Source organism: Monodelphis domestica, chromosome 5, assembly GCF_027887165.1.
Source record: "Monodelphis domestica isolate mMonDom1 chromosome 5, mMonDom1.pri, whole genome shotgun sequence".
Lineage (NCBI taxonomy): Eukaryota > Metazoa > Chordata > Mammalia > Didelphimorphia > Didelphidae > Monodelphis > Monodelphis domestica.
The window spans coordinates 99,194,382-99,216,161 of NC_077231.1; the positions used below are offsets into that span (position 1 = coordinate 99,194,382).

At 44.4% G+C, this 21,780-nt stretch overlaps 1 protein-coding gene across 1 annotated transcript; it reads right to left on the reverse strand.

Moving 5' to 3' along the window:
* Positions 1–206: 206 nt before the first annotated feature.
* Positions 207–21,387, reverse strand: FOXRED2 (FAD dependent oxidoreductase domain containing 2). Its single transcript, XM_001376006.4, has 8 exons — positions 20,322–21,387; positions 18,679–18,930; positions 17,245–17,514; positions 16,741–16,907; positions 6,710–6,875; positions 3,998–4,239; positions 2,952–3,122; positions 207–2,353 (listed from the first exon to the last, which is right to left on the reverse strand). Exons 1-8 carry the CDS (start codon positions 20,855–20,857, stop codon positions 2,121–2,123), a joined length of 2,037 nt encoding a protein of 678 aa, XP_001376043.2. The 5' UTR covers positions 20,858–21,387; the 3' UTR covers positions 207–2,120.
* Between the last annotated feature and the right edge of the window lie 393 nt (positions 21,388–21,780).

The following is a 21,780-nucleotide window of genomic DNA, read 5'->3' on the forward strand; positions in this document are numbered from 1 at the left end:
TCACTTAACCCCCATTGCCTAGCCCTTACCACTCATTCTGCCTTGGAACCAATGCAAAGTATTGATTCCAAGATTGAAGGTAAGGGTTAAAAAAAATAAAAATAAAAAGGATAGAAGGTGTGCTATGGTCTATGGGAGCACAGAAGTTGGACACTATTGAACAACAACACAGCAATCAAAATGTTAAAAAAAAGACAGCCAATCACTGAAGGCAATGGAATCATGGTTTTATTAAAAGTGAATCTATCTGGTAGGTATGCTGACTGAATTAGCAGATGAAGAAAAACAGCAGATGCCATACTTAGACAACAGTAAATCAATGGTGACATCATCTTGGACTTTTATTGACCAAGTTTTCAAGCTGCCTTTGATAAGGGTATATCCAGAGTACAAATGGGTAAGAGCTTTGGGTACAGAAGGATTCAGTGTAAAGCTCAGCCTTATTATATGCATGCAGAGGAATTAGAAAAGCCATGTAGTTAGTAAACTTGTATCTTGCTTTAATTTAGAATCTCACAGGACAGCATCAGTTCTGTTCCCTGGCAATAGGGAGACATCCCTACAAAGTGAAGTTCCTGAAACAAACTGAAAAGCAGAGGGTACAACTGAACCTATCCATGGGCTTAGGGCCATTTCTAACTTCTGCTGCCGATGACTCTTCCCTGACTGATGGAGCTTTGAGGGTTTTGCTGTGTCCAATCTAATGCTGATAGGCTTCCATCTACAGTGTGCTAAGGAATCAACAGGGAGGGCATAGAGATGTGGGTGGGAACCAAAAAACAAGAAATATAGGCATATAGGCATTTGGACTAAAGAAGTTGCTACCCCTTGCTGGTGTACAATGAAGAAGCAGGAACAAAACTAAATGTCATCTACGTAATCCTGAGGGAGGAAAAAGTGACTGTTCACATGTTGCAATGGCCAAAAGAAATGCCCTCTCTTTTATCAAAAGACCTGTAAAAGCCCTGGGGTCAGCTTTCCACTCCAACTGGAGTACTCCTTAGTGCTTCCTGATTGCTTTGTTGTGAGCTAGATAAAATAGACATTATTTCTTCCTTTATGAAAGGGTTTGATTGGCTTGGTACAAAAGAGGAACCTGAGGTTTGTGAGTCAGAAGACTTGGGTGCAGATCCTGGCCATGGTACATGAATTTGGGGAAGTCACTTGACCCTTTGGGCCTCAGGTTTCCTATCTCTGGAATGGGGATGTTGATACTTGCACTTCCAGCCTTTGTAGACTGTAAAGCAATACAGAAACGATATATAGGGGAGGGAACCTATGCACAGACTCATTGAGGAGGAGGTTTCGCCAAGACAATGGGAAGCAAACTGCAAGATGGACAAGGAGAAATGGATCAAGTTCAGTGAAGAGGGAAGTCAAGTTTTCCAGCTTGTCAGAGAACATTCTGGGCCTGACTACACAGGGTTGCACCAGGCTCTTTGTGAACAATTATGGAGAAGGGATGAAAGAGCTAATTATATGTCATTTTGCTGAGGGCAGACAAAATGATCACAGTCTATCCATCTGGGAGAGGGTGGGCTGGGGACACTGAACAGGACACCAACAGGGCAGAGATGGGATCATAGACAGAAAAGGAAGAGAAATACTCTGGTGTGAGTTTAGGTAAGGTTTACCAAAAAGGAGTTTCATACTGGGCACAGATGATTCTGAAGTGGGTGCAAAGGCTCAGGAGGGGGAGAGATGCTTTTGGGAAGAGTGCATTTGACATATGAAATGGAAACTCAGAGAAGGTCTCTGGAGAGAACAAGCCCACCTCCCCCAAAGCAGCAGCACAGAGTTCAGTCAAAAGTGTCATGATTGGGCCAGTTTGTGGCTTAGTGATTGTGATTGGAGATGGGCATGCGTTGGACAACCGCTCAGACCCCACAGAGGCCCAAATAGGGATGTGCCAAGTATCCAGAGAGGGTAGAGGGGGCACCACAGCCTGCATTTCTGCCTCTTCTTGTCCTCCAAATTGTTTTTTGTCCTGTTGCTTATGATTGAGGAAGGTCTTTGGCAATTGCAGCCTGTGGAAGGGGCTGGGTCCCCCAGGCTTGGAAAGACAAAGGATAGATCCAGCTTGGGTTCTGGGTAAGGCCACCCCTCCCTAGTCTCATGGATCAAAGTTCTTCCTTAATGCTGGTAGCATGCTGGGATGGGTGATTTGGAATCCTGGGGACTCCTGGCTTCTGGTCAGCTGGCTGCTCATCCATGGTGTAGTCCTCCATGAGACCACTTTCAATCCCATGGCGCCTCAGTCTCTCATTTCCCATGAGCCCCTGCATTTTCATGTACCCATGTTGGCAGAAGGGGGGCAGCTTCTGGCGTGTTAGAGCAAACAGGAAGCAAGACTCTGTCCAAAAATAAGAGTGAGAAAGGATTTCCATTGGTTAATGTCTTATGAGCTGGTGAAAGCGTAACACCGTAGCAGGAACCAAGAGAAACATAGGTAAGAGTAATACTGGTATTTCACTACACAGGAAAGTGAGACTGGAGTCAGCCCACTAATGGCCTGATTAGATCACCAGGCTTTTTGGCCACTATGCCTAAAAAATAAGTGTCTAACATAACTTCCTGAGGGGGGAAAAATCCCACAAGCTAAAATTCACTCTAGACAGAGTTGAGCTTCTAGAGCATGGGGCTCAGGCTGAGTCCTTTGCCCATCCCAGAACAGGACAGAAGAGCCTGGCAAGTAACAATGATCCCTTGGCTTTGCCAAGCTTGGCTGAGATCAGGAGGGGGGCTTATCCCAGGCTGAGTTCAAGTGGCAGCTGGGGTGGGGCATAGCCCTCAGGCTCTGTTGGGGGAAAGGTGGAGCAGGCAAGGATGAAGGAAGCTGAGGGTGTAGGGGAGGAGGAGAAGGAGCAAGATGGCAAGCTTCCATGTCAGAACAATCCGTGCTGCTGAGGATGCCCCACTTGGCCTCCCTTGTCCTGGACTCCCCTGGTTACCTGCATAGAAGGCTCGAAGGTCAGTGTACAGGCAGTTCTCCAAGAAACGCCTCAGGGGGAGGATGTGGGACAGGGGGGCAGTCCATTCCGTGAGGAAGTCCTCCACAATATGGTGGATGGCCACTGGGCGTGGCAGAGTCCAGCCTGGGGTCGGGAACATCACCTCTATGTCTGGTGGGAGAAATGGAGCCTGTTATGGGCTGAGTCTGGGAGCCTTCTCTTGAGTCTGAGTGGTGTGATGAGGGGCCTCCCCTCCCTCTGCTGAGAGGCAGTACAGGAGGCCTGGCCAGGGCTCACCTTCCTGCTGCACCGCTGGTGTTGTTAATGGGCCAGGCCCCTGAGTTTATTGCTTTCCTGACAGACAAGAAAGCCTTGGTCTCGCCTCTTCATATCTTCTCCTAACCAGTACCTACTACTGTACTCCCAGAAGCCCAGAATAGTGGGGGATCTTGGAGACCTTGGTTAATACTTGAACAGTGAGGCAGCCTCATGGAGTGGACCAAGGGATAAGCTTGCAATCAGGAAGACTTGGGTGTAAACACTGCCTCAGCTGCTTCCTGGCTGTGTGACTCTGGGCAAGATGCAGCACCTCCTCTATGCCTCAGTTTGCTCATCTGTAAAATGGGGATGATGATACTAAAGACTAATAGCGCCTGCTCTATAGGGCTATTAGAGGAGGGGGGGGGGATTCCATGGAATAATGTGTGGAAATTTCTCTGCAATTTTTCAAGCACCCCACAGGGGTCAGATATGACCCTGTAAGCTTCCTGTCTGGAATCCCTGAAAGGTGTTCTTCCTACCTCTGCTTGGACACGTTGGGGAGCTTATGGATGTGCAAGCACCCCCAACTCAGGCCTCCTCTTCTTTTAGAAAATGTTAAGAAATGATATTCTGTTGGTGTCCTGGTTTAAGGTTCTTGGTCTTGTTTCTCAGCAAACTCTTGTAAGAGACCATCTCTCTGTGGTTGTCAGGACAGCAGTGGCTTAATCACTGCCCCTCAGGAGTCCCTGCTGCCTGGAGTGGGGGTGGGCCAAGGCCCAACTCACCTGTGGGGAGGCACTGATAGTAGTAGATGACTGGGTGCAGGAAGTTGGACTGCCAGGCATCTTCTACCTCCCCCACAGCCCGGTCATAATAGAAGACATCCTTGTCAGGTCCTGAGAAGTTCTTGCCATACTCCATGGTGACCACAAAGAGCCCATGCTGGGCTTCCCGCCCACTAAGGGTCTCCAGCTCTGCCAGCATCCTGATGGGGTACTCCTCCAGGTACTCGAAGCCTGTGGCCTTCCTAGGGAATGGCAAGGCAGGTGAGGCCTCTGGGACAGGGCAGTGGGGTGTCCAGAGGGCTACAGAGAGGCACAGACCTTATGCTTTCTGTCATTATTGAAGTAAACCCCAAGTTGCACAAGGTAGATGGACTGGAAAAATCACCTCTGTAATTTAAAGTTGCATAACTAATGGCATTACGTCTATGGAAAACTGAGGGTTAGGGCCCTGTGAGTATAAGGCTATAGTCTTAGTGTATTTCTGCACAAGCCATGCAATAGAATTAATAGCTGGATTAAAACTTGTACTCGCCTGGGAGAGGGGATGCTGGTGGAGCAGGATGGGCCATGGTAGGAAGCCAAAAATAAACTTCACCTTAATGCCTAGGAGTGGCCTTCTCCAGCTTTGGCTCCTCTGAGGCTTGATCAATACTTGATCAGGAAGCCACCTCCGGGTTGTACTATGACAGTGCTATTGGGTTGTCCCATGGTGCTAAATGTGGGGCGCTGTGATCACCACTGTTATTGTTACAGAATGAAGGGAAGGTTTTTTTTTTATCATTCATTTTTGTGAGTAATCTTATAAAACCCCGAAACATAAACCCAAGTAAACAAGTGATAAGTCACCTGCTTTCAATTGCATTCTGACTCCAACAGTTCTTTCTCAGGAGCTGGATAGAGAGTATTCTTTGTCATAAATCAGATTATTTTTCACTTGTTTATTTGGGTTTATGTTTTGGGGTTTTGATTTTATAAGATTACTCACTTATAAAAAATGAACAATATGGAAATATTTTTACGTGACTATACACACACACACACACACACACACTCACACTCACACACTCACACACATATATATATAACTCAGATCAAATTGCCTGACAGTGCTGGGAGGGGGAAGGGAGGGAGATAAATTTAATCATATAACTTGGGAAAACTTGTAATAAATAAATAAATAAGAATTGTCCTGGATCTTTGTATTGCTGAAAGTAGCTGTCTATCACATTTGATCATTCCACAATATGGCTGTTACTATGAACAATGTTCTCCTGGTTCTGCTTGTTTTACTCTGCATCAGTTCACATAGGTCTTTCCAGCTTGTTCTAAAATCATTCTGTTCATCATTCCTTATAGCACAGTAGTATTCCATCATCAGCACATGCCATGATTTGTTTAGCCATTCTTCAATTGAGGGACATCCCTTCAATTTCCAATGCTTTGCCACCACAAAAGGAGAAGCTATAAATATTTTTGTACAACTAGGTCCTTCCCCTCTCCCCCTTTTTAAAAATCTCTTTGAGTACAGTCTTAGTAGTAGTATTACTGGATTAAAGGATATACATTGTTTCATAGTCTTTTGGGCACAGTTCCAAATTGCCCCCCCCAGAATGGTTGGATCAGTTTATAACTCCACCAGCAATGAATTAGTGTCTCAATTTTGCCGCATCCCCTCCAACATTTATTATTATTTTCCTTTACTGACATATTGACCAATCTGACAGGTGTGAGGTGGTACCTCAGAGTTGTTTTAATTTGGATTTCTCTAATCTAGAGGTATTTAGAACATTTTTATATGATTATTGATAGCTTTGATTCCTTCATCTGCTTATTCATCTTTTGACCATTTGTCAATTGGGAAATCACTTGGACTATTTCTCTATATATTTGAGAAATGAGGCCTTTATCAGAGAAATTTGTTATAAAATTTTTCTCTCAGTTTGTTGTTTCCCTTCTAATCTTGGTTGCATTGGTTAAGTTTGTACAAACTCTTTAATTTAATATAATAAAATTACTCACTTTACATCTTGCAATATTTTCTATCTCTTGCTTGGTCATAAATTTCTTCCCTTCACCATAGACCTGACAGGCAAACTATTCCATGTTATCCTAATTTACTTTTTTTTTTTAAACCCTTACCTTCCACCTTAGAATCAATATTGTGTATTGGTTCCAAGGCAGAAGAGTGGTCAGGGCTAGGCAGTGGGGGTTAAGTGACTTGCCCAGGGTCACACAGTTAGGAAATGTCTGAGGCCAGATTTGAACCTAGGACCTCCCATCTCTAGGCCTGGCTCTCAATCCACTGAGCTACCCAGCTTCCCCCTCCTAATTTACTTATAATATTACCCTTTGTTTCTAAATCACTTGTCCATTTTGACCTTATCTTGGTGTAGGCTGTGAGATATTGATTGAAATCTAATTTTTACTGTACCATTTTCCAATTTTCCCAACGGTTTTTGTGCAATAGTGAGTTCTTATCCCTAAAACTGGGATCTTTGGATTTATCAAACACTAGATTGCTCAGGTCATTTATTCTTAATCTATTCTATTGATCCATCATCCTATTTCTTGCTAGTACCAGATTGAAAGGAAGTTTTGAAATATCATGACAGTTTTCTTGAGAGAAAGGGACGTGGGTGATTGCAAAGGCAAGACGAGAAACAGAGGGCTCTGGTGGATTTGGGTAAGGATGTGCACTAAATAGGGACTTACTCCTTTAGAAGGATGACATCAGCCAGTACACCAAACATCTGGTACAAGCCTGAGGCTTCATTCACTCTGCGAATAATGGCATTGGTGAGCTGTGTGATGGGATGCACAGTAGAGGGCCAGGGGATGCCATGATGTCGATATTCTAAGAGTCGGTGAACTACTCGGGCTAAAAAAGAGACAGAAGGAAACACTGTCAATCTGGGGTGGGCAGGAACCAGCTCTCCCCTGCTTGAGAGAGCCCTTTGACCTGTGGTCACTCAATCCCCATCTCCTAATCTGCCTTCACTGCTTTCCTGTCCTTCAGGACCAGCCCAAATCTATCCTCTGTGGTATCTTGTAGGAAAATAGGTATGAGGAGGGAGGGGCCTTAGAGATCTTCTAGGATCAAACCCTCATTTCAGAGATGGGGAAATAGCATAGAGAGATTTATGCAACTTTCCCAAAGTTGTACGGGGTAGGAAGTAGCCAAGAGTTGGAATTGAACACAGCCTCTCTGGCTCCAAGTTACCTTCTCCCATGTCTGGGCTGAGCTGCCATGTCTATCCCCAACTCTCACCTCTGTCCTTTGTACCTGGAGAATGTGGGTGGGTATTTGCTTATTCACTTTGTGTTTTGTCATCTTCCCATCTACATTAATAAGGTCCTTGTGAAAAGAATAATGGGATCCCAGATTTTAGAGATGAAATGGTACCTTGAGACTCCTGGGTCTAACTCTTCATTTTACAAATGAGGAAACTGAGGTTCAGAGTGGGGAAGTGATATAGCCAGTAGAGTATCTAAGGGATGGATGTGAACCCAAGTCTTCCTGACTTCAAGTTCAGTGCCCTCTTTGATGCTATGCTGCTGCCTTCTCCATTGGGTATCTATCTCATTTGGCACTGGGATGGGCATATGGCAGCCAGCCAATAAACAATGACTGAATTAGATCAATCAGATTACATTTAAACACACACACACACACAGACACACACACACAGACACAGACACACACACACACACACACACACACACACACACACACACACACTCTGGTCCTGGGAATCACCCTCTTTTTATGCCAGGCAAAAACAGGAGAATGTGCTGATTTATTTGAATGTCTGTGCACTTCCTGGGAGAAGAGGAAGGAGACTCACATTTATAGAACATTTTGCAGTTTCTAAAGTGCTTTCTTGTGAGAAGGTTGAGATGGGGGAAGGGGTGAATTTTTTGACATTTCTATGAAAAGGCTGCTCTGTTTGCTTGCACATGCATGTGGGTGGCATCTGATTGCTGGCTACCCAGCTGCTTCAATTGTTCCTTTGTGGGTGCTGTATTTTTATCTTCTACTATATATTTGATCAGCCATCAAGTCCTGTTGATTCTTCCTTTGTAGTGTTTTGTTTTTGCATCTCATTTTATTTTCTATTCTTACCAGCACCTTAGCTACATCCTTATCACTTGTATTTTTGATCCTAAGGGCCTTCTAAATGGTCTCTGTCTCTGGCCTTTTCCATCTCTAACCCATTATGCACATTGCAACCAGATTAATCTTTCTTTTTTCATTTAAATTCTCATCTTAGTGTCAATTCTAAGAGAGAAAGCAGCAAGGGTTGGGCTAGGGTTAAGTGACTTGCCCAGGGTCACACAGCTAGGAAGTGTCTGAGGCTAGATTTGAACCCAGGTCCTCTTAACTCCAGGCCTGGTGCTCTATCCATTGTGCTGCCTAGTTGCCTCCTAGATTAATTTTTCTTTCTTTTTTATATATCATGTTTATGCCATGAAAGATGACAGAGATTGCTAATCCTTAGAGCAGCACTCAGGATCTAAAGAGATCCTGACAGGTTAGAATGAAGCACCAGAGGGGCAACTAGTTAGCTCAGTGTTTAGAGAGCCAGACCTGAAAATGGGAGGTGCTGAGTTCAAATCCTCAGATACTTCTTAGCTGTGTGATCTTGGGCAAATCATGAAAACAATGACTCTAACAAGATGTAATTTTGTAGCAAGATGATAAATAAAGACTAATAAAGATAAATAATTATAATAATTAATAAAGATTAAGCTTTCTTAAAGAAAACAATTTTTCATCAATCATCTCTGTATCTAAAGGTCAAACATTTTCACTCTGGCATTCAAGGCTTAGCTGATGTTAATCAACTTTGCCAACCTGGTCTCCCACTAGTCTTCTACAGGAACCCCTCACTTGAGCTAGACTAACCCACCATCATGTATCTCTTGAACACACAATGGGAATGTCTACCTCTATATCCTTCTTTGCCTTTGTCTCACCTGAAATACCCTCTTCCCCAATCCTGTGGTAAGAAGTCTACTCATATTGAAGGTTCTGCCCCTCTCCCTCATGACAAGTCTGGTCCCTTAAGTCTTGCTCTTTTCCCTCAAATAACCTCTTCTCTTTCCTGGGGCCTATGCTGTCCAGGATGAGGATGCTCTGTCCAGTGCTTCAGATTACAGCCCATGCAGGAATTCTCAGCCTGTGAATTGTCTTTATTGTCTCAAATTCTTCATGGGAGATCTGCCAATGTGCTGAGATTCCATTCTTCTGCTATCTCTGGCTCTTCTTCCATGAATAGTTCTTTTTTGGTCATATGTAGCTATAATGATCTCAATGTCAATGATGCTGGGCTTTGAGCACTTATTGTATTGTTTCATATATTGGTCTTATGCCGTTGTTAATTATCTACCTTCCAACTAAATTGTAGACCCATATTTCTTAGTTTCCTCCTTAGCACAGAAAATGCTTTAGGCAATCTCAGCCCTGGTAGGAATCTAGATAGCAAGAGCTCTTCCAGCATCCCCAGTAAGTTGTTGTCCAGCCTCCATGTCAATACCTCTGGCTGCAGAGAACTGTATAGTTTCTAGAGGCATCTCAGGCCATTTCTGGATAGCTGTTCTTATTAGGAAGTCTTTCCTAATATCAAAATGAGTTCTGCCCCTCTGCCACCTTCACCCATTGCTCCTACTTTTCTCCTGGGGGCCAGGCAGGCCAAGTTTAGTGTCTCTTTCACACAGCCCTGTGATTATTAAAACGGCTAATATGTCTTTTCTAAGTCTTCTCCAGGGTGAAACTTTCCCAGTTCCTTTGAACTATTTTTGTTTGGCATGTTCTCTGGTTCCCTTGACACCCCAGTCACCTTTCTCTGGACACATTCTGGTCAATAATCTTCTTAAAAAACAGTTCCTAGGACTGAATACAGCACTCCAGATGTGTTCTGAATGTGTCAGAGGATGGTCAGACCATCACCTCTTTTGAATGGGCAGAAGCTCTATTAAAAAAATAGAGACAGGCAGGGTGGCATATTGGGTAGAGGATCAGCCTTAGAGTCAAAAGAACCCAGATTCAAATCTTGCCTCAGATATATACTAGTTGAGTAACCACAGATAGGTAAGTCACTTAACCTTTCAGTGACACAGGAAACGCTCTACGTGGTATATTATAGAGTTGTGGATTGGCAGCCATCAGGGAAGTTTCCCATGACTTTGAATCCCTGGTTTGAGTTTTTTTTCATGACAATCGTCTTCATTCATTCATTCATTCATTCATTCATTCATTCATTCATTCATTCATTCATTTATTTATTTATTTATCTATTCATCTATCTATCTATCTATCTATTTATTTATTTATTGGCGTACCTTCCTTTTTATTTTATTTTATTTTTAATTTTAATTTTACTTAGTCAATTTAGAACATTATTCTTTGGTTACAAGAATCATATTCTTTCTCTCCCTCCCCTACCCCCACCCTTCCTGTAGCCAACCTGCAATTCCATTGGGTATCACATGTATCCTTGATCAGAACCTATTTCCATGTTGTTGGTGTTTGCATTAGGATGTTCCTTTAGTGTCTATATTCCCAATCATATCCCAGCAGTGTAAACCTCAAAATTTCTTAGACTTATAAATGTTGGAAATTTCACCATTGGGAAATTTCATACTTGGAAAATTTCTTACTGATAGTCTATTGGAATGTGAACCCCATTGGCATGGGAGGTTCCTTCTCCTCCCTTCTTAAGATTACTTTAGGACAGAAACCTTTTGCTGAACAATGGAAAGGGCTTTGACCTATGCTTAAGCATAGAACAGGAAGTCCTTTGAGTCATGATTGATTTTAGAATTGATACAATAGAGATACTTGGAATGACAGAACCAGGTCTTGGAAAATACAATTTCCACCCTACTCAGTCCTAACAGGATTTAGGAAGGGCTGCAGCATAGATCAAGATTTAATTATTTGAGAATATGACCTTCAACAGACATGTGCAAAGCCACAGATCTCTGGGCGGTCCTGGGTTAAGGTAGAGCCACCATTGGCACAGGGAAGACATGGACAGTGATTGGTAGATGTGAGAACTGAGGGGAGGGAACTTGGATGGTTTGCTTAAAGATAGCGGGGGTCTGAGTACTGGAAGGTGGTTGGAGAGTTTTGGCTCTGAATGGTTGTGCTGGCTCTGAAGGAAGCTGCTCTGAAGGAAGTGGGAGGTGGAGGCCCCTGAGACTGTTTCTCCATTTTGGTCACGTGAGTAATAGGGACTGATCTCCTTTCTTTGCCTCAGCTATCTAAGGGCTTGGGCCTTTTGGCCCAGCCTAACAGAAGGGGTATTTAAGCCCTATTCCCTTCTCTCCCCTTTCTCTCTCTCTCTCTCCCTCTCTCTCTCTATCTCTAATACCTTTCTTCATCCTGTTTGTAATTAAACTCCATAAAAGGTTGACGGCTGACTTGAGTTTTCATTTAGGAATTACATAGCTGAATTCCTTGGCGACCTTAAATTAATATATATCAGTCTTTTAAAGTGATTTCCTTGTCACAGCAGTTGTTTTTCTTCTGTGTTTCTACTCCCAGTTTTTCCTCTGAATGTGGATAGTGAATTATCTAGCAGTCTCCTCAACATAAAAATAGCCTTCTTGTTATCTTTAGCATTCAGTGACAGCCCCAGATTATTTTGAACTTTAATTCTTGTGACAATTTTTTAGGATCATGCTACTATTCAGTTCCCTGCTTGTATCTTCTGTTCAGGTCTTTTGTAAAATCTAAGTTGTTCAATCAACTCCCTATCTCTTTCAGACATGTTGCTCCTTCTCGGTCCCATGCCCACTGAATAGTTTGATTTTGTGCCATTAGAATTTTATTTTATTTTTAAGTGCTTCCTAATCTTCTGAGTCCTAATGCCCCTGCAGATATAGGGTCCTGGGAGGATCCAACCTTTCCTTTTTCTTGAATCCTTAAAATCTGTTCTCCACAAATCCAACATATGCATTTAATCATGCCTGGCTATCTCCTCATTATCCATCATACATTATAAGATGGAGTGACCACTTCCTTTCAAGGTTCCCAGCATTTCTATTTTGGCAACCAATTCTTTCTTATTAGTTAGAATAAGTTCCAACATAGTAGTTCTCAAATCAAGATGTTATCATTAAGGTTGAGTCAAGAATCTTATCTTCTGCTTTCCTTGTCTCCTTGGAGAATACTTCAACAGCTGACTGGATAGTTTCTATCTCCTATTACCAGAATATTATACCTTTGGATCAGGTTTCTGACCTGTTTCCCAAACTCATCATCCATGAATTAATTCTGGTCAGACAATCTATACTATCCTCCCACACTCACATTTCTTTTATTCCTTCTTCCTCCATTGACCTTTACCTATGAGCTCTTCATTCATGCTTTTCATGTCTGGGACAGAGATCTCTTTGTTCTTAATAGGCTGTATAATGCAACCCTACCCATCTGCTCCTTTAATCTCATCTGTTCCTTTTGAATTCATTTTCTGTTTCTAAAACCATATGGCTTGTAAACTGGAAAGACCTCCAGGAATTGATGCAGAGTGAAAGGAGCAGAACCAGGAGAACCTTATACCCAGAGACTAATACACTGTGGTACAATTTAATGTAATGGACTTCTTTACTAGCAGCAATGCAATGAAAATTCTGAGGAACTTATGAGAAAGATGCTCTCCACATCCAGAGAAAGAACTGTGGGAGTAGAAATCATATACCCATCGAACCACGTGGTGGTTCGATGATTGGGGATTTTGACTTTAAATGATAATTCTATTGCAAATATTAATAATATGGAAATAGATTTTGAACAACGATATATGTATAACCCAGTAGAATTGCTTGTCAGCTCAGGGATGGGAGAGGGAAGGGGGGGAGAATCATGAATCATGTAACCGTGGAAAAAATTCTAAATAAATAAATACAAATAATCAAACAAACAAACAAATAAATAAACATTAAAAAAAATAAAACCACACTGCTCTCATGAGTCATATCCCAACAATTCTTAGGGATGAACTCGTTTCCCTCCTTTCATTAAGGTTGTCTTTTTTATTGCCCATCATCTTATTCTTTTGTAATCTGACATAGGAAGCCATGAATTTTTTTCTTCTTTCTTTCTGCCCACCTTCTTAGATGTAGTTTTCAGACAATTCTGAGTATCTCCAATGATCATCTTCATCTTTTGTTCTGTCTTGTCTCTGTGTATCTGGCTTGGGGATTGGCCATATATGGGTAGTTTCTTTCCTCCTCTGTTTTTGGTCTAACTTCCTTTTATTAAAAAATCCTTACCTTCTATCTTAGAATCAATACTTTGTATTGGTTCTAAGGCTGAAGAATAGCAAGAGCTAGGCAACTGGAGTTAAGTGACTTGTCCAGGGTCACACTGTTAAGAAGTATCTAAGCTAGATCTGAATCCAGGACCTCCCATCTCTAGCCTACCTCTCTATTCACTGAGCCACCTAGCTGCCCCTAGGTCTAACTTCCTTTTTATGAGATCCACACATCTCCAGGAAAATTTGTTTTTATGAGGCCTCATTAAATATACTTCATTCCTCTTTAAGAACCTATCATTCTTATGCCTTAAACTGAGGACGAGAAATCTAAATATAGTTTAGATCCCATCTCCTAATAACTTGTTGATTTCCTAAATCTGTCTCTTTTAAAGTAGTAATGGGCACCTTTTTTTTTAGAAAGGCCATTGACAAACTGGAGAACATTAAAGAGGGTGGCCAGAATGGCCTCAAAATAATGCCACTTGAGGATGAAGCAAATGAGGGCAGGATTATTACTGTGAGAAGCCCTTTTTGGCAAGATGTAGCTAACTTTAATTATCAGAAAGACTAGTAGGTAAAGAGGGATTAGCCTTGTTCTGCCAGGCCTTAAGAGGGCAGACTAGAAGCAAAGGGAGGAAGGTCTGATGTTAGGAGAAGCTGCCCAGCAATTTGAGGTGTCCCAAAATGGAATGGACTGCCTTGGGAGGTAGTATAGTGAAGAAAAGGGAGAACCCAGGAGACAGACAAGCAAGAAAGGCAAATATAAATTTGTACACTTCTTAAAAATGTCAGATTCCAGAGAGTCTTCTTCAGCACAAAGCCAATTCTATAAGGATAGGCAGACAATGGCTGTAGGATTTACATACATATAAGCATTTCCTATACCAGGTGCCCCAACCAAGGTGTCTTGCAATGACATCATCCACATATTATACAGAGAGTTTGTGAAATCCCACTATAATGCTATGGCCCATTTAAAATATTTTCTCTGTTGCAACATACCCATATAATGTGATTTTACAGAATGTCATTGTTTTCCAAAACCTACTAACGGAGTTAGGTGGTGTATACCCTTACAGCTCCATATATGTGTGTGAGTGGGCGCAGGGGGCACAGTTAGGAGAGATGCTGAAAAACACTCATCAGACAACTTCCCTGACAACATGCATATGGATATAAAATATATAGTCTGGAAATCAATGAAAAAAAGAATGAACCTTCCTTGCCAAATTGGAAGAATAATGCAATGTAAAAACTACCATTAAGGCAACGTTGGGCTCCAGATTTAAATACAGAGATGTCAGGATTTAAGCTCTTATGGTTTTTATGGCAAAATTAACTGGCCCCTGCCATGTAATAAACTACCCATTCAGCAGGCAAATGGGGGCTGCTCAGATTTGAGGCTTGTGTTGGCCGCCATCACTAATGAGAACCATAATTTTCCCCTTCCCTTGTTGGTATGCTCCTGTTCAGTCTTCCATTGAGGTGGCTTTCTGTATTTGACTTCCAGGGGGTATTTCAAATAGTTGAAAAGAACACCACCACCACAAGAAAGGAGTCCAACAGCCATTCCACAGAACACATAGTTCTTCAGTGTGGCAATTATGACTCCATTATACCATGATGGGTATTTTTAAGCCTGTGTAAAGAGGAACTGAAGACTAGATCCTCTCTTAGGTTTCTTTGCTAATTTGATAACTCACCCAGGGACATTAGCCCTTCTCTGGGGCTCCCAGGCTTTACTCACAAAATGAGGGGCTCCAAACCCAAACAAATGGCAGACTGATAAAATATCCCTTTACTACAGCCTTGTCTAGACATGAATTCAGGGAATGGGGAACAGGAGCCAGGGAAAAGAAGGGAGTGGCTAGAGGTTCCTCCAGAAGAAAAGGATGCGGTGAGGAGAAAGGGGAGAGGACTTTTTTTTTCCTTAACATTTGTAGGTTTTTAAGAAGTAAGGTGAGGGGCAGTTGGGTGGTTCAGTGGATTGAGATCTTGGCCTGGAGACTGAAGGTCCTGGGTTTGAATTTGACCTTAGACAGTTCTTAGTTGTATGACCTTGGGCAAGTCACTTAACCCCCATTGCCCAGCCCTTACTGTTCTTCTGCCTTGGACCCAATACATATTATTGATTCTAAGGCAGAAGGTAAGAGTTAAAAAAAATTGGAAACCCCAACTCTTACTATGAGTCAGCAGTGTGATGTTGGCCTGTATTAAGTCGGCCACAGCTTCTAGGCTTAAGAGAGCCTCTCTGGCCTTTACCCTGAGCAGACCACATGTGGAATACTATATTCTTCTCTGGGGTCTATGACTTAGGAAGGGTCCAGAGGAGAGCAACCCAGAGAGGGATGGACCTTGAGACCATATCCTCTGAGTATTAGTTGAAAAAAGTAGGTATTTTTAGCTTGGAGAAGGCACAGAGGAGACAAGTAAGTAATCATCATGTAGAGAGATGAGATTTGAATTGGGGATTCTAGCAAGCAGATCAGGAATTAGTGAGGGAAAACTCAGAGGTCAAGTAGGGCTTGAGGTCAGGAAGAGCTTCTAGGCAATCCCTGCTGTCACAGAGTAGAGCAGGCTATCTCAGGAGGTAGGTGAAATCCTCCATGTTGGTCACCTTCTAGCAAAGGCTAGATGTTCCCTTAAAAAGTGGGTTCTAATGGGGGATTCCTTTTAGGGATGGACTAGATAAGTTGGCTGCTCAGATACTGTATAACCAGGAGATCCAGATTCTCTACTTGAGAACAGTGGAAAACCTGAAAAATCAGCTGGCCATGATGTCTTGCAAAGAAAGATCCAGAATGTACTTATTCATCAGCTCCTCTGACTTCCCTCCCTCTTCCATGATCATCTGAACCATAAAAATATCTTTCTTAATCTCATGAAGATAAATTATGGATATTAATAGGAGAGATCATCAGTTTGTTGATTTTGAACCAGAAGGAATCAGAGTCCATCCTGCACAACCCCATTTTACAGATGAAGAAACTGAGGGTTGGTGACTAGTACAGTCTAGTACTAGAAGAGCTAATAAATGTCAGAGGCAGGAATGGAAACCCAACTTTTCTGACTCCAAGGCCAAGATGCTCTCCCTCCTAAAAAAGGGGGCACATGGAATTGAGCTCAGGCCATTCTTTTGTTCCTAGGTTAAAAATTGAGCTAATTGTTATAATGAACTGTGGCTGAATAAATCTCTGGCTAGAAAGAGAGAGGGAGAAGAAAGAGGTGATTCCAGATAAGACCCTAAGAACCCCCAGGGGAGTTATAGGGAAGATCAGGGAAGGATTTGGCTCTGTTTCTATCCAGCAGGGGAGTAATGGAAAGGATGGAGGATAAGTCACAAAGATCTGCCCACTCTACCATCAACCAATCAATCACCACATGACTCTGTGAACTCTGGGGAAAGAGGACAGCCACTTCATAACCCAAACTTGTCACATTAGCACTACTGACATCATCTGATGGTTTTCTAGTGCTCACCTGTGTATCGGAATCCATGGATGAAACCTCCAGCAGATTTCCGGTAGTCCACAGAGTGGCTGGCGGTGCCCAGAACAAAGAGTCCACGGGTGGCTTTGGACTCGTAACTGGCTTTAATCCATGGGTACTTTTTTTTCTTCCCTTTCTTTGGGGCCAGTCCTAGAGCTCTGTATGGAGAAAGGATGGGAAGTTTAGTTCGGCTTGGAAAGATCAAGTTTCTCCCAAACCAGGAGGGTAGCCAAGAAAGCCAAAGCTAGGAATGAATTAATTGGGCCTGAGCTGCCCCATATGCAAAATGGACAGTGGCATCCTTTGTAACTTCTAAAGTTATGCCTTTGGTTTGTGGTGAGTGAAGAGAATGTCTTAACCAAAACTCTTCCTAGAGGATAAAGATGACTCTCATGGGCATTTGCCTTCCTACCTGGAGCTACAAGCTATATAGAGGTCTGGGTCCACTGGAGAACTATCCCACCCATCCCTAGTGGGCCCCTGGTTTGGACTCACTTGCTGAAGATAGAGAAGTCAAATTTGTAGCCCAGGCAGCGGATGACACGATCGTAGGGCACCCGCATGGCAAAGTTGTCTATCTCATCCTCGGGGAGGGAGATGGCCTCGGCAGTAACATTCTTAATGGGTTCATCCATAAGGACTGGGAGGGTGATGTGCATTCTTCCCTTACTGTCCTTCACAATGGCCAGATTCTTCAAGTCGGTCTCCAGCAGGCCATCCAATGACTTCAGTTGGTAAGTGTCCAGGAGGCCATTGTTGACTGCTCTAAAGTCCAGAGAGAACCCAGAGAGAGGTACCCTTATCTCAGTCCTAGCTCATAGCAGAGGGGAGAGAACCAGGTCCTTCTCTGATGAATTCTTACTAGGAGCTTGTCCTAGGGCACCCCATGGAGGTCTGAGAACCCATCCAAGCTTTCTCCTCCTGGGTCCTTCAAGATGTTGATAGCCTGTGATTTCACTGGGGTTGGGGATCCTCTCTACTAACTGATCACAACTCTTCTCTGACTTGGGAGCTTTTTGAGAGCTGGGGATAAGAAATTCACCCTCTGAAGCCAGTAGAGGGTCTCCAACCTTTTATAGGCTGGTCCTCATTTTGGACATGCCATGTCCAGACTTGGGCTAAACTGATCATTGCTTTCGAAGATCCAGGGCCACACCCAAGCCATGATGAAGCCTCAGAGAGAACATTAAGCTGAAATCCCTGAATACATATGTTTTAACTCTTACCTTCCTTTTGGAATCAATCTTGTGTATTAGTTCAAAGGCAGGAAGCTATAAGGGTAGGCAATGGGGGTGTGTGGTTAAATGATTTGCCCAGGGTCACATAGCTTGGAAGTATCTGAGGTCAAATTTGAATCCAGGACTTCCTGGCTTTCAATACATTGAGCCACCTAGTTGCCCACTTCCCCAAATCTTTTTAATCAGTGGACATTATCCTTCTGGACTCATGGGTGCATTTGTACCCATAGTACAGAATCCAAAGAAAACTTTTCTCCTGCCCCATGGTATTACATAGCTGCCTATCCTCTGTATGTATATGAGACAGTGAGAAAATGAGAGAGAGGGTAAGAAAGGGAGGGAGAGAGAGACAGAGCAAGACAGAGAGAGAGAAAGAAGGAGAGAGAGACAGAGAGAGAGAGAAGGAATGCTAGTTTTTTATTTTTTAAACTCTTACCTTCTGTCTTGGAATCAATACTGTGTATTGGTTCCAAGGCAGAAGAGTGGTAAGGGCTAGGCAATGGGAGTTATGTGATTTGCCCAGGGTCACACAGTTAGGGAGTGTCTGAGGCCAAATTTGAACCCAGGACCTCCTGTCTCTAGGCCTGGCTCTCAATCTACCGAGCCACTCAGCTGCCCTCAGAATGCTAGTTCTTTATGAAATCCTTGCATCCTTTCTTTTGGCATTCTTTAACCCACCAGGTACCCTTACCTCAGGTCTCCAACATAGTGGGTGGCCCAGGAGAGGCGGATTCGGGAACGACCCAACATATGGATGAAGTTGGTATAACCAAGGATGTTTTCAGCTGTCTCAAAAGCTGAGTTTCCACGGCCCAGGATCAGTACATTTTGGCCCACAAAGTCCTCTGGGTTGACAGACACTGACTCATACCCCTCCACAAATTCTGATCCAGGAAAGTTGATTTCATTGGGAATGGACACACCTGTAGCCACAAAGAGCACACTGCAGGGAAAGAGTGAAGGATACCTCCATTAGTCCCAAGTATATAAAGAACTGAGAATACTTTACCAAATTAGTCTCTCATCTATACAATTTGGTGACATGTCTGCCTCAGTCAATCACCAACTAACCTTTATTAAATGCCCACTATATTCAGGCACTCTTTCGGGGGCTGGGGATACAAGTACAACAGAACAATCCTAAATCTAAGGAGCCTGCTCTGTCTTCAATGGAGGAGGCAGAAAATACCAATGTAAATACAGAATCAATCTCAGATCTGGAGAGGGGACAAGAGATGATCAAGGCTAACTTCCTCATTTTAAAGGTGAGAAAGTTGAGGCCCAGGCAGGTTAAATCACAAAGCAAATAAGTAACAGACTCAGGATTTTTTGGGTCCCTGGCCCAGGGTTCAAACAAAGCTACATGCTGGGCTTTTATTAGGACAGGAGCTTTCCCCTGCACTCTTGCAGTCATGCCTGAAAGAAATCCCTACACTCTAACTAGCATGCCTGAGAAGTGGTCATCCTGTATCTGCTAGAGAATCTCCTACAAGGAAAGGGGAGCCTGCTGGCTCTGAAGGCAGGCTGTTTTATTCCTATACAACACTGCTTGTTAGGAAGCTCCATAATTACCATTACTTAAAAACAAAAACAAACCCTTACCTTTGGTCTTAGAATCAATACTATGTATTGGTTCCAAGGCAGGAAAGCAGTAAGTGTTAGGCAATGGGGGTTAAGTTACTTGCCCAGAATCACACAGCTAGGAAGTTTCTGAGGGTAGATTTGAACTCAGGACTTCCCATCTCCAGGCCTGGCTGAACCAACTAGCTGCCCCCAATTTCCATTATTCTTATCAGTCTCCACAGGGGTGACTCATTCAGGAGGGAAGGGATTTTATTTATTTGGGATGCTCCCCCCGACTCTACCCAGAACACAAGTTGAATCTGATTGTCTGGGTCACTTTGTGCTTTTCTTGAGGTGGGCCTTCCTGCCCATAGTCCTCCCAATTCTCTGATTTTTTATCCCATGGCTTCTGCCACTGAGTCCTGGGCCTCCACAGACACCCCTCTCCCTCTAGTACCCCTTCTATTCATCTGTGGCAGATCTCCAACAATGCCACTTCAAGGCTGAATTTCAACACTAATAATAGCAATGGGAGCTTCTTCCCACCTTGTGTGTCTCATGCATGCCATGGAATGCCTGACTCCCTTCTCCTGCTTAGCAGAAGGCTGGGTCTTCTTCAGAAAGATGGGCTCTGGTTCCTTGGGTGGACAGGACACTGTGCTCCATGCCCAAGGCCTGGCCATAGTAGAAGGCAGGGCCTTTTTCAGAATGGCATGCTCTGGTTCCTTGGGTAGACAGGGCACTGTGCTCCATGCCCAAGGCCATAGTTACCTGCACTGGTAGCCTCGGCCCTTCTGGTCAGTGAGGATGAAGAAGTGACCATTCCAGGCGTGCTGGTTCTTGCTGAGTGTAACATGGACGATGGCTGTGTTGTATTGTACCTGCAGGCTCAATCTGTCTGCAAAGTCACCCAGGTAGCGCACCATGTCATTGGCGTGGGGGAAGTAAGCTTTGGAGTAATGGCGGAAGAGCAGGCGCTTGTCATGGCTCAGCAGGGAGTTCCAGTCATGTCGAAGGTTGAACTCGCTATTGACCTTGCCTGTGTACCTCTTGTTGATGCTGATGAGCTTTCGGTGGCGGGGATATCGGGTGAAGAAGGAGCCCGGTGCCCCTGCCTTTTCAAATACCACATAGTTCCTCCCAGCCTGCCCCAGGAAATAGGCCATCTGCAGGCCCGAGGGCCCTGCACCCAGGATGCAGTAATCCCAGTGAGGGAAGAAGGAGGCATTGGGGAAGGGGCTCAGAGTCAAGACCAAGTGCAAGGCCAAAGTTAGAAGCAGCCCTGGGGCCCCCTTCAGCAGAGCCATGGCAGTGAAGGGTATAGGCTAGGGAGAGGAGAGTAATGCCCCACAGCCACTCTGCCCTGTCCTGGGGGCAGGTCAGTGGTCACTTCAGGGGACCAGTTGCCCCATCACTGCCTCCTGGTTGCCATGGCAACTGCTAGGGATGCTGTTCCCTGGGCTGAGGAAGCCCTCCACACTTCTTCCACTCAGGCTCAGGGTAGGGCTCTGGGATGTACCTGGAAAGGGTGGGGGTAGTCACTCCTCCCCCAGTCCTGGTAGGGGGTAGGATGGGGGGGAAGGGAAGGGTAGGGTGGGACGTGGCCCTGCCCACTGCTGTGAAGGAGCGTGGCCTCCCCAGGCCCCGCCTGGTCACGTGCCCCGCATAAGTCCAGCCTGCTCCGAAGTCCCGCCCGCCTGCGCCCTAGCTCTCGCCTTCCCAGGTCCCAGAGCGAGCGCGAGGAGCTGCTGCTGGCGGGGCCGCGGCGAACTCAATGAAAGCGAGGCTGGCAGGGGCGGGGGCGGAGCAGCGCCAGCTCCGCCCCCAGAGGTAGGGGGGCGGGTTAGGGGTGGGCGTCACGTGACGGCGCGAGGCACGCCGGGACTGTGCTGCAACTGCGTACACGTGCCGCCCGACTCCCGAGTCACGTGTCAGGGGACCCGCCAAGATTTAAAGGGACAGAACAACTGAGAATTCCCTTCCAGTCCAACCTTACCCTATTTCTCCAAGTTGCACCCAGGGAGGCACATTTTCACAGGATACCAGGAAAGATGCCGGAGAAGGGGCGAGCCGCTTTGACAGATAGTGAGATCCCCATCACTGGGGGGCTTTAAGAAGCTCCCTGGTCTGTGATAGGAGTTTCACTGGGAACGGTGGTGGTGGGGAAAACACTGGCTTTGGAGACTGAGGTTCTGGGTTCAAATACAGCAGCTGAAGGTAGCCTAACACA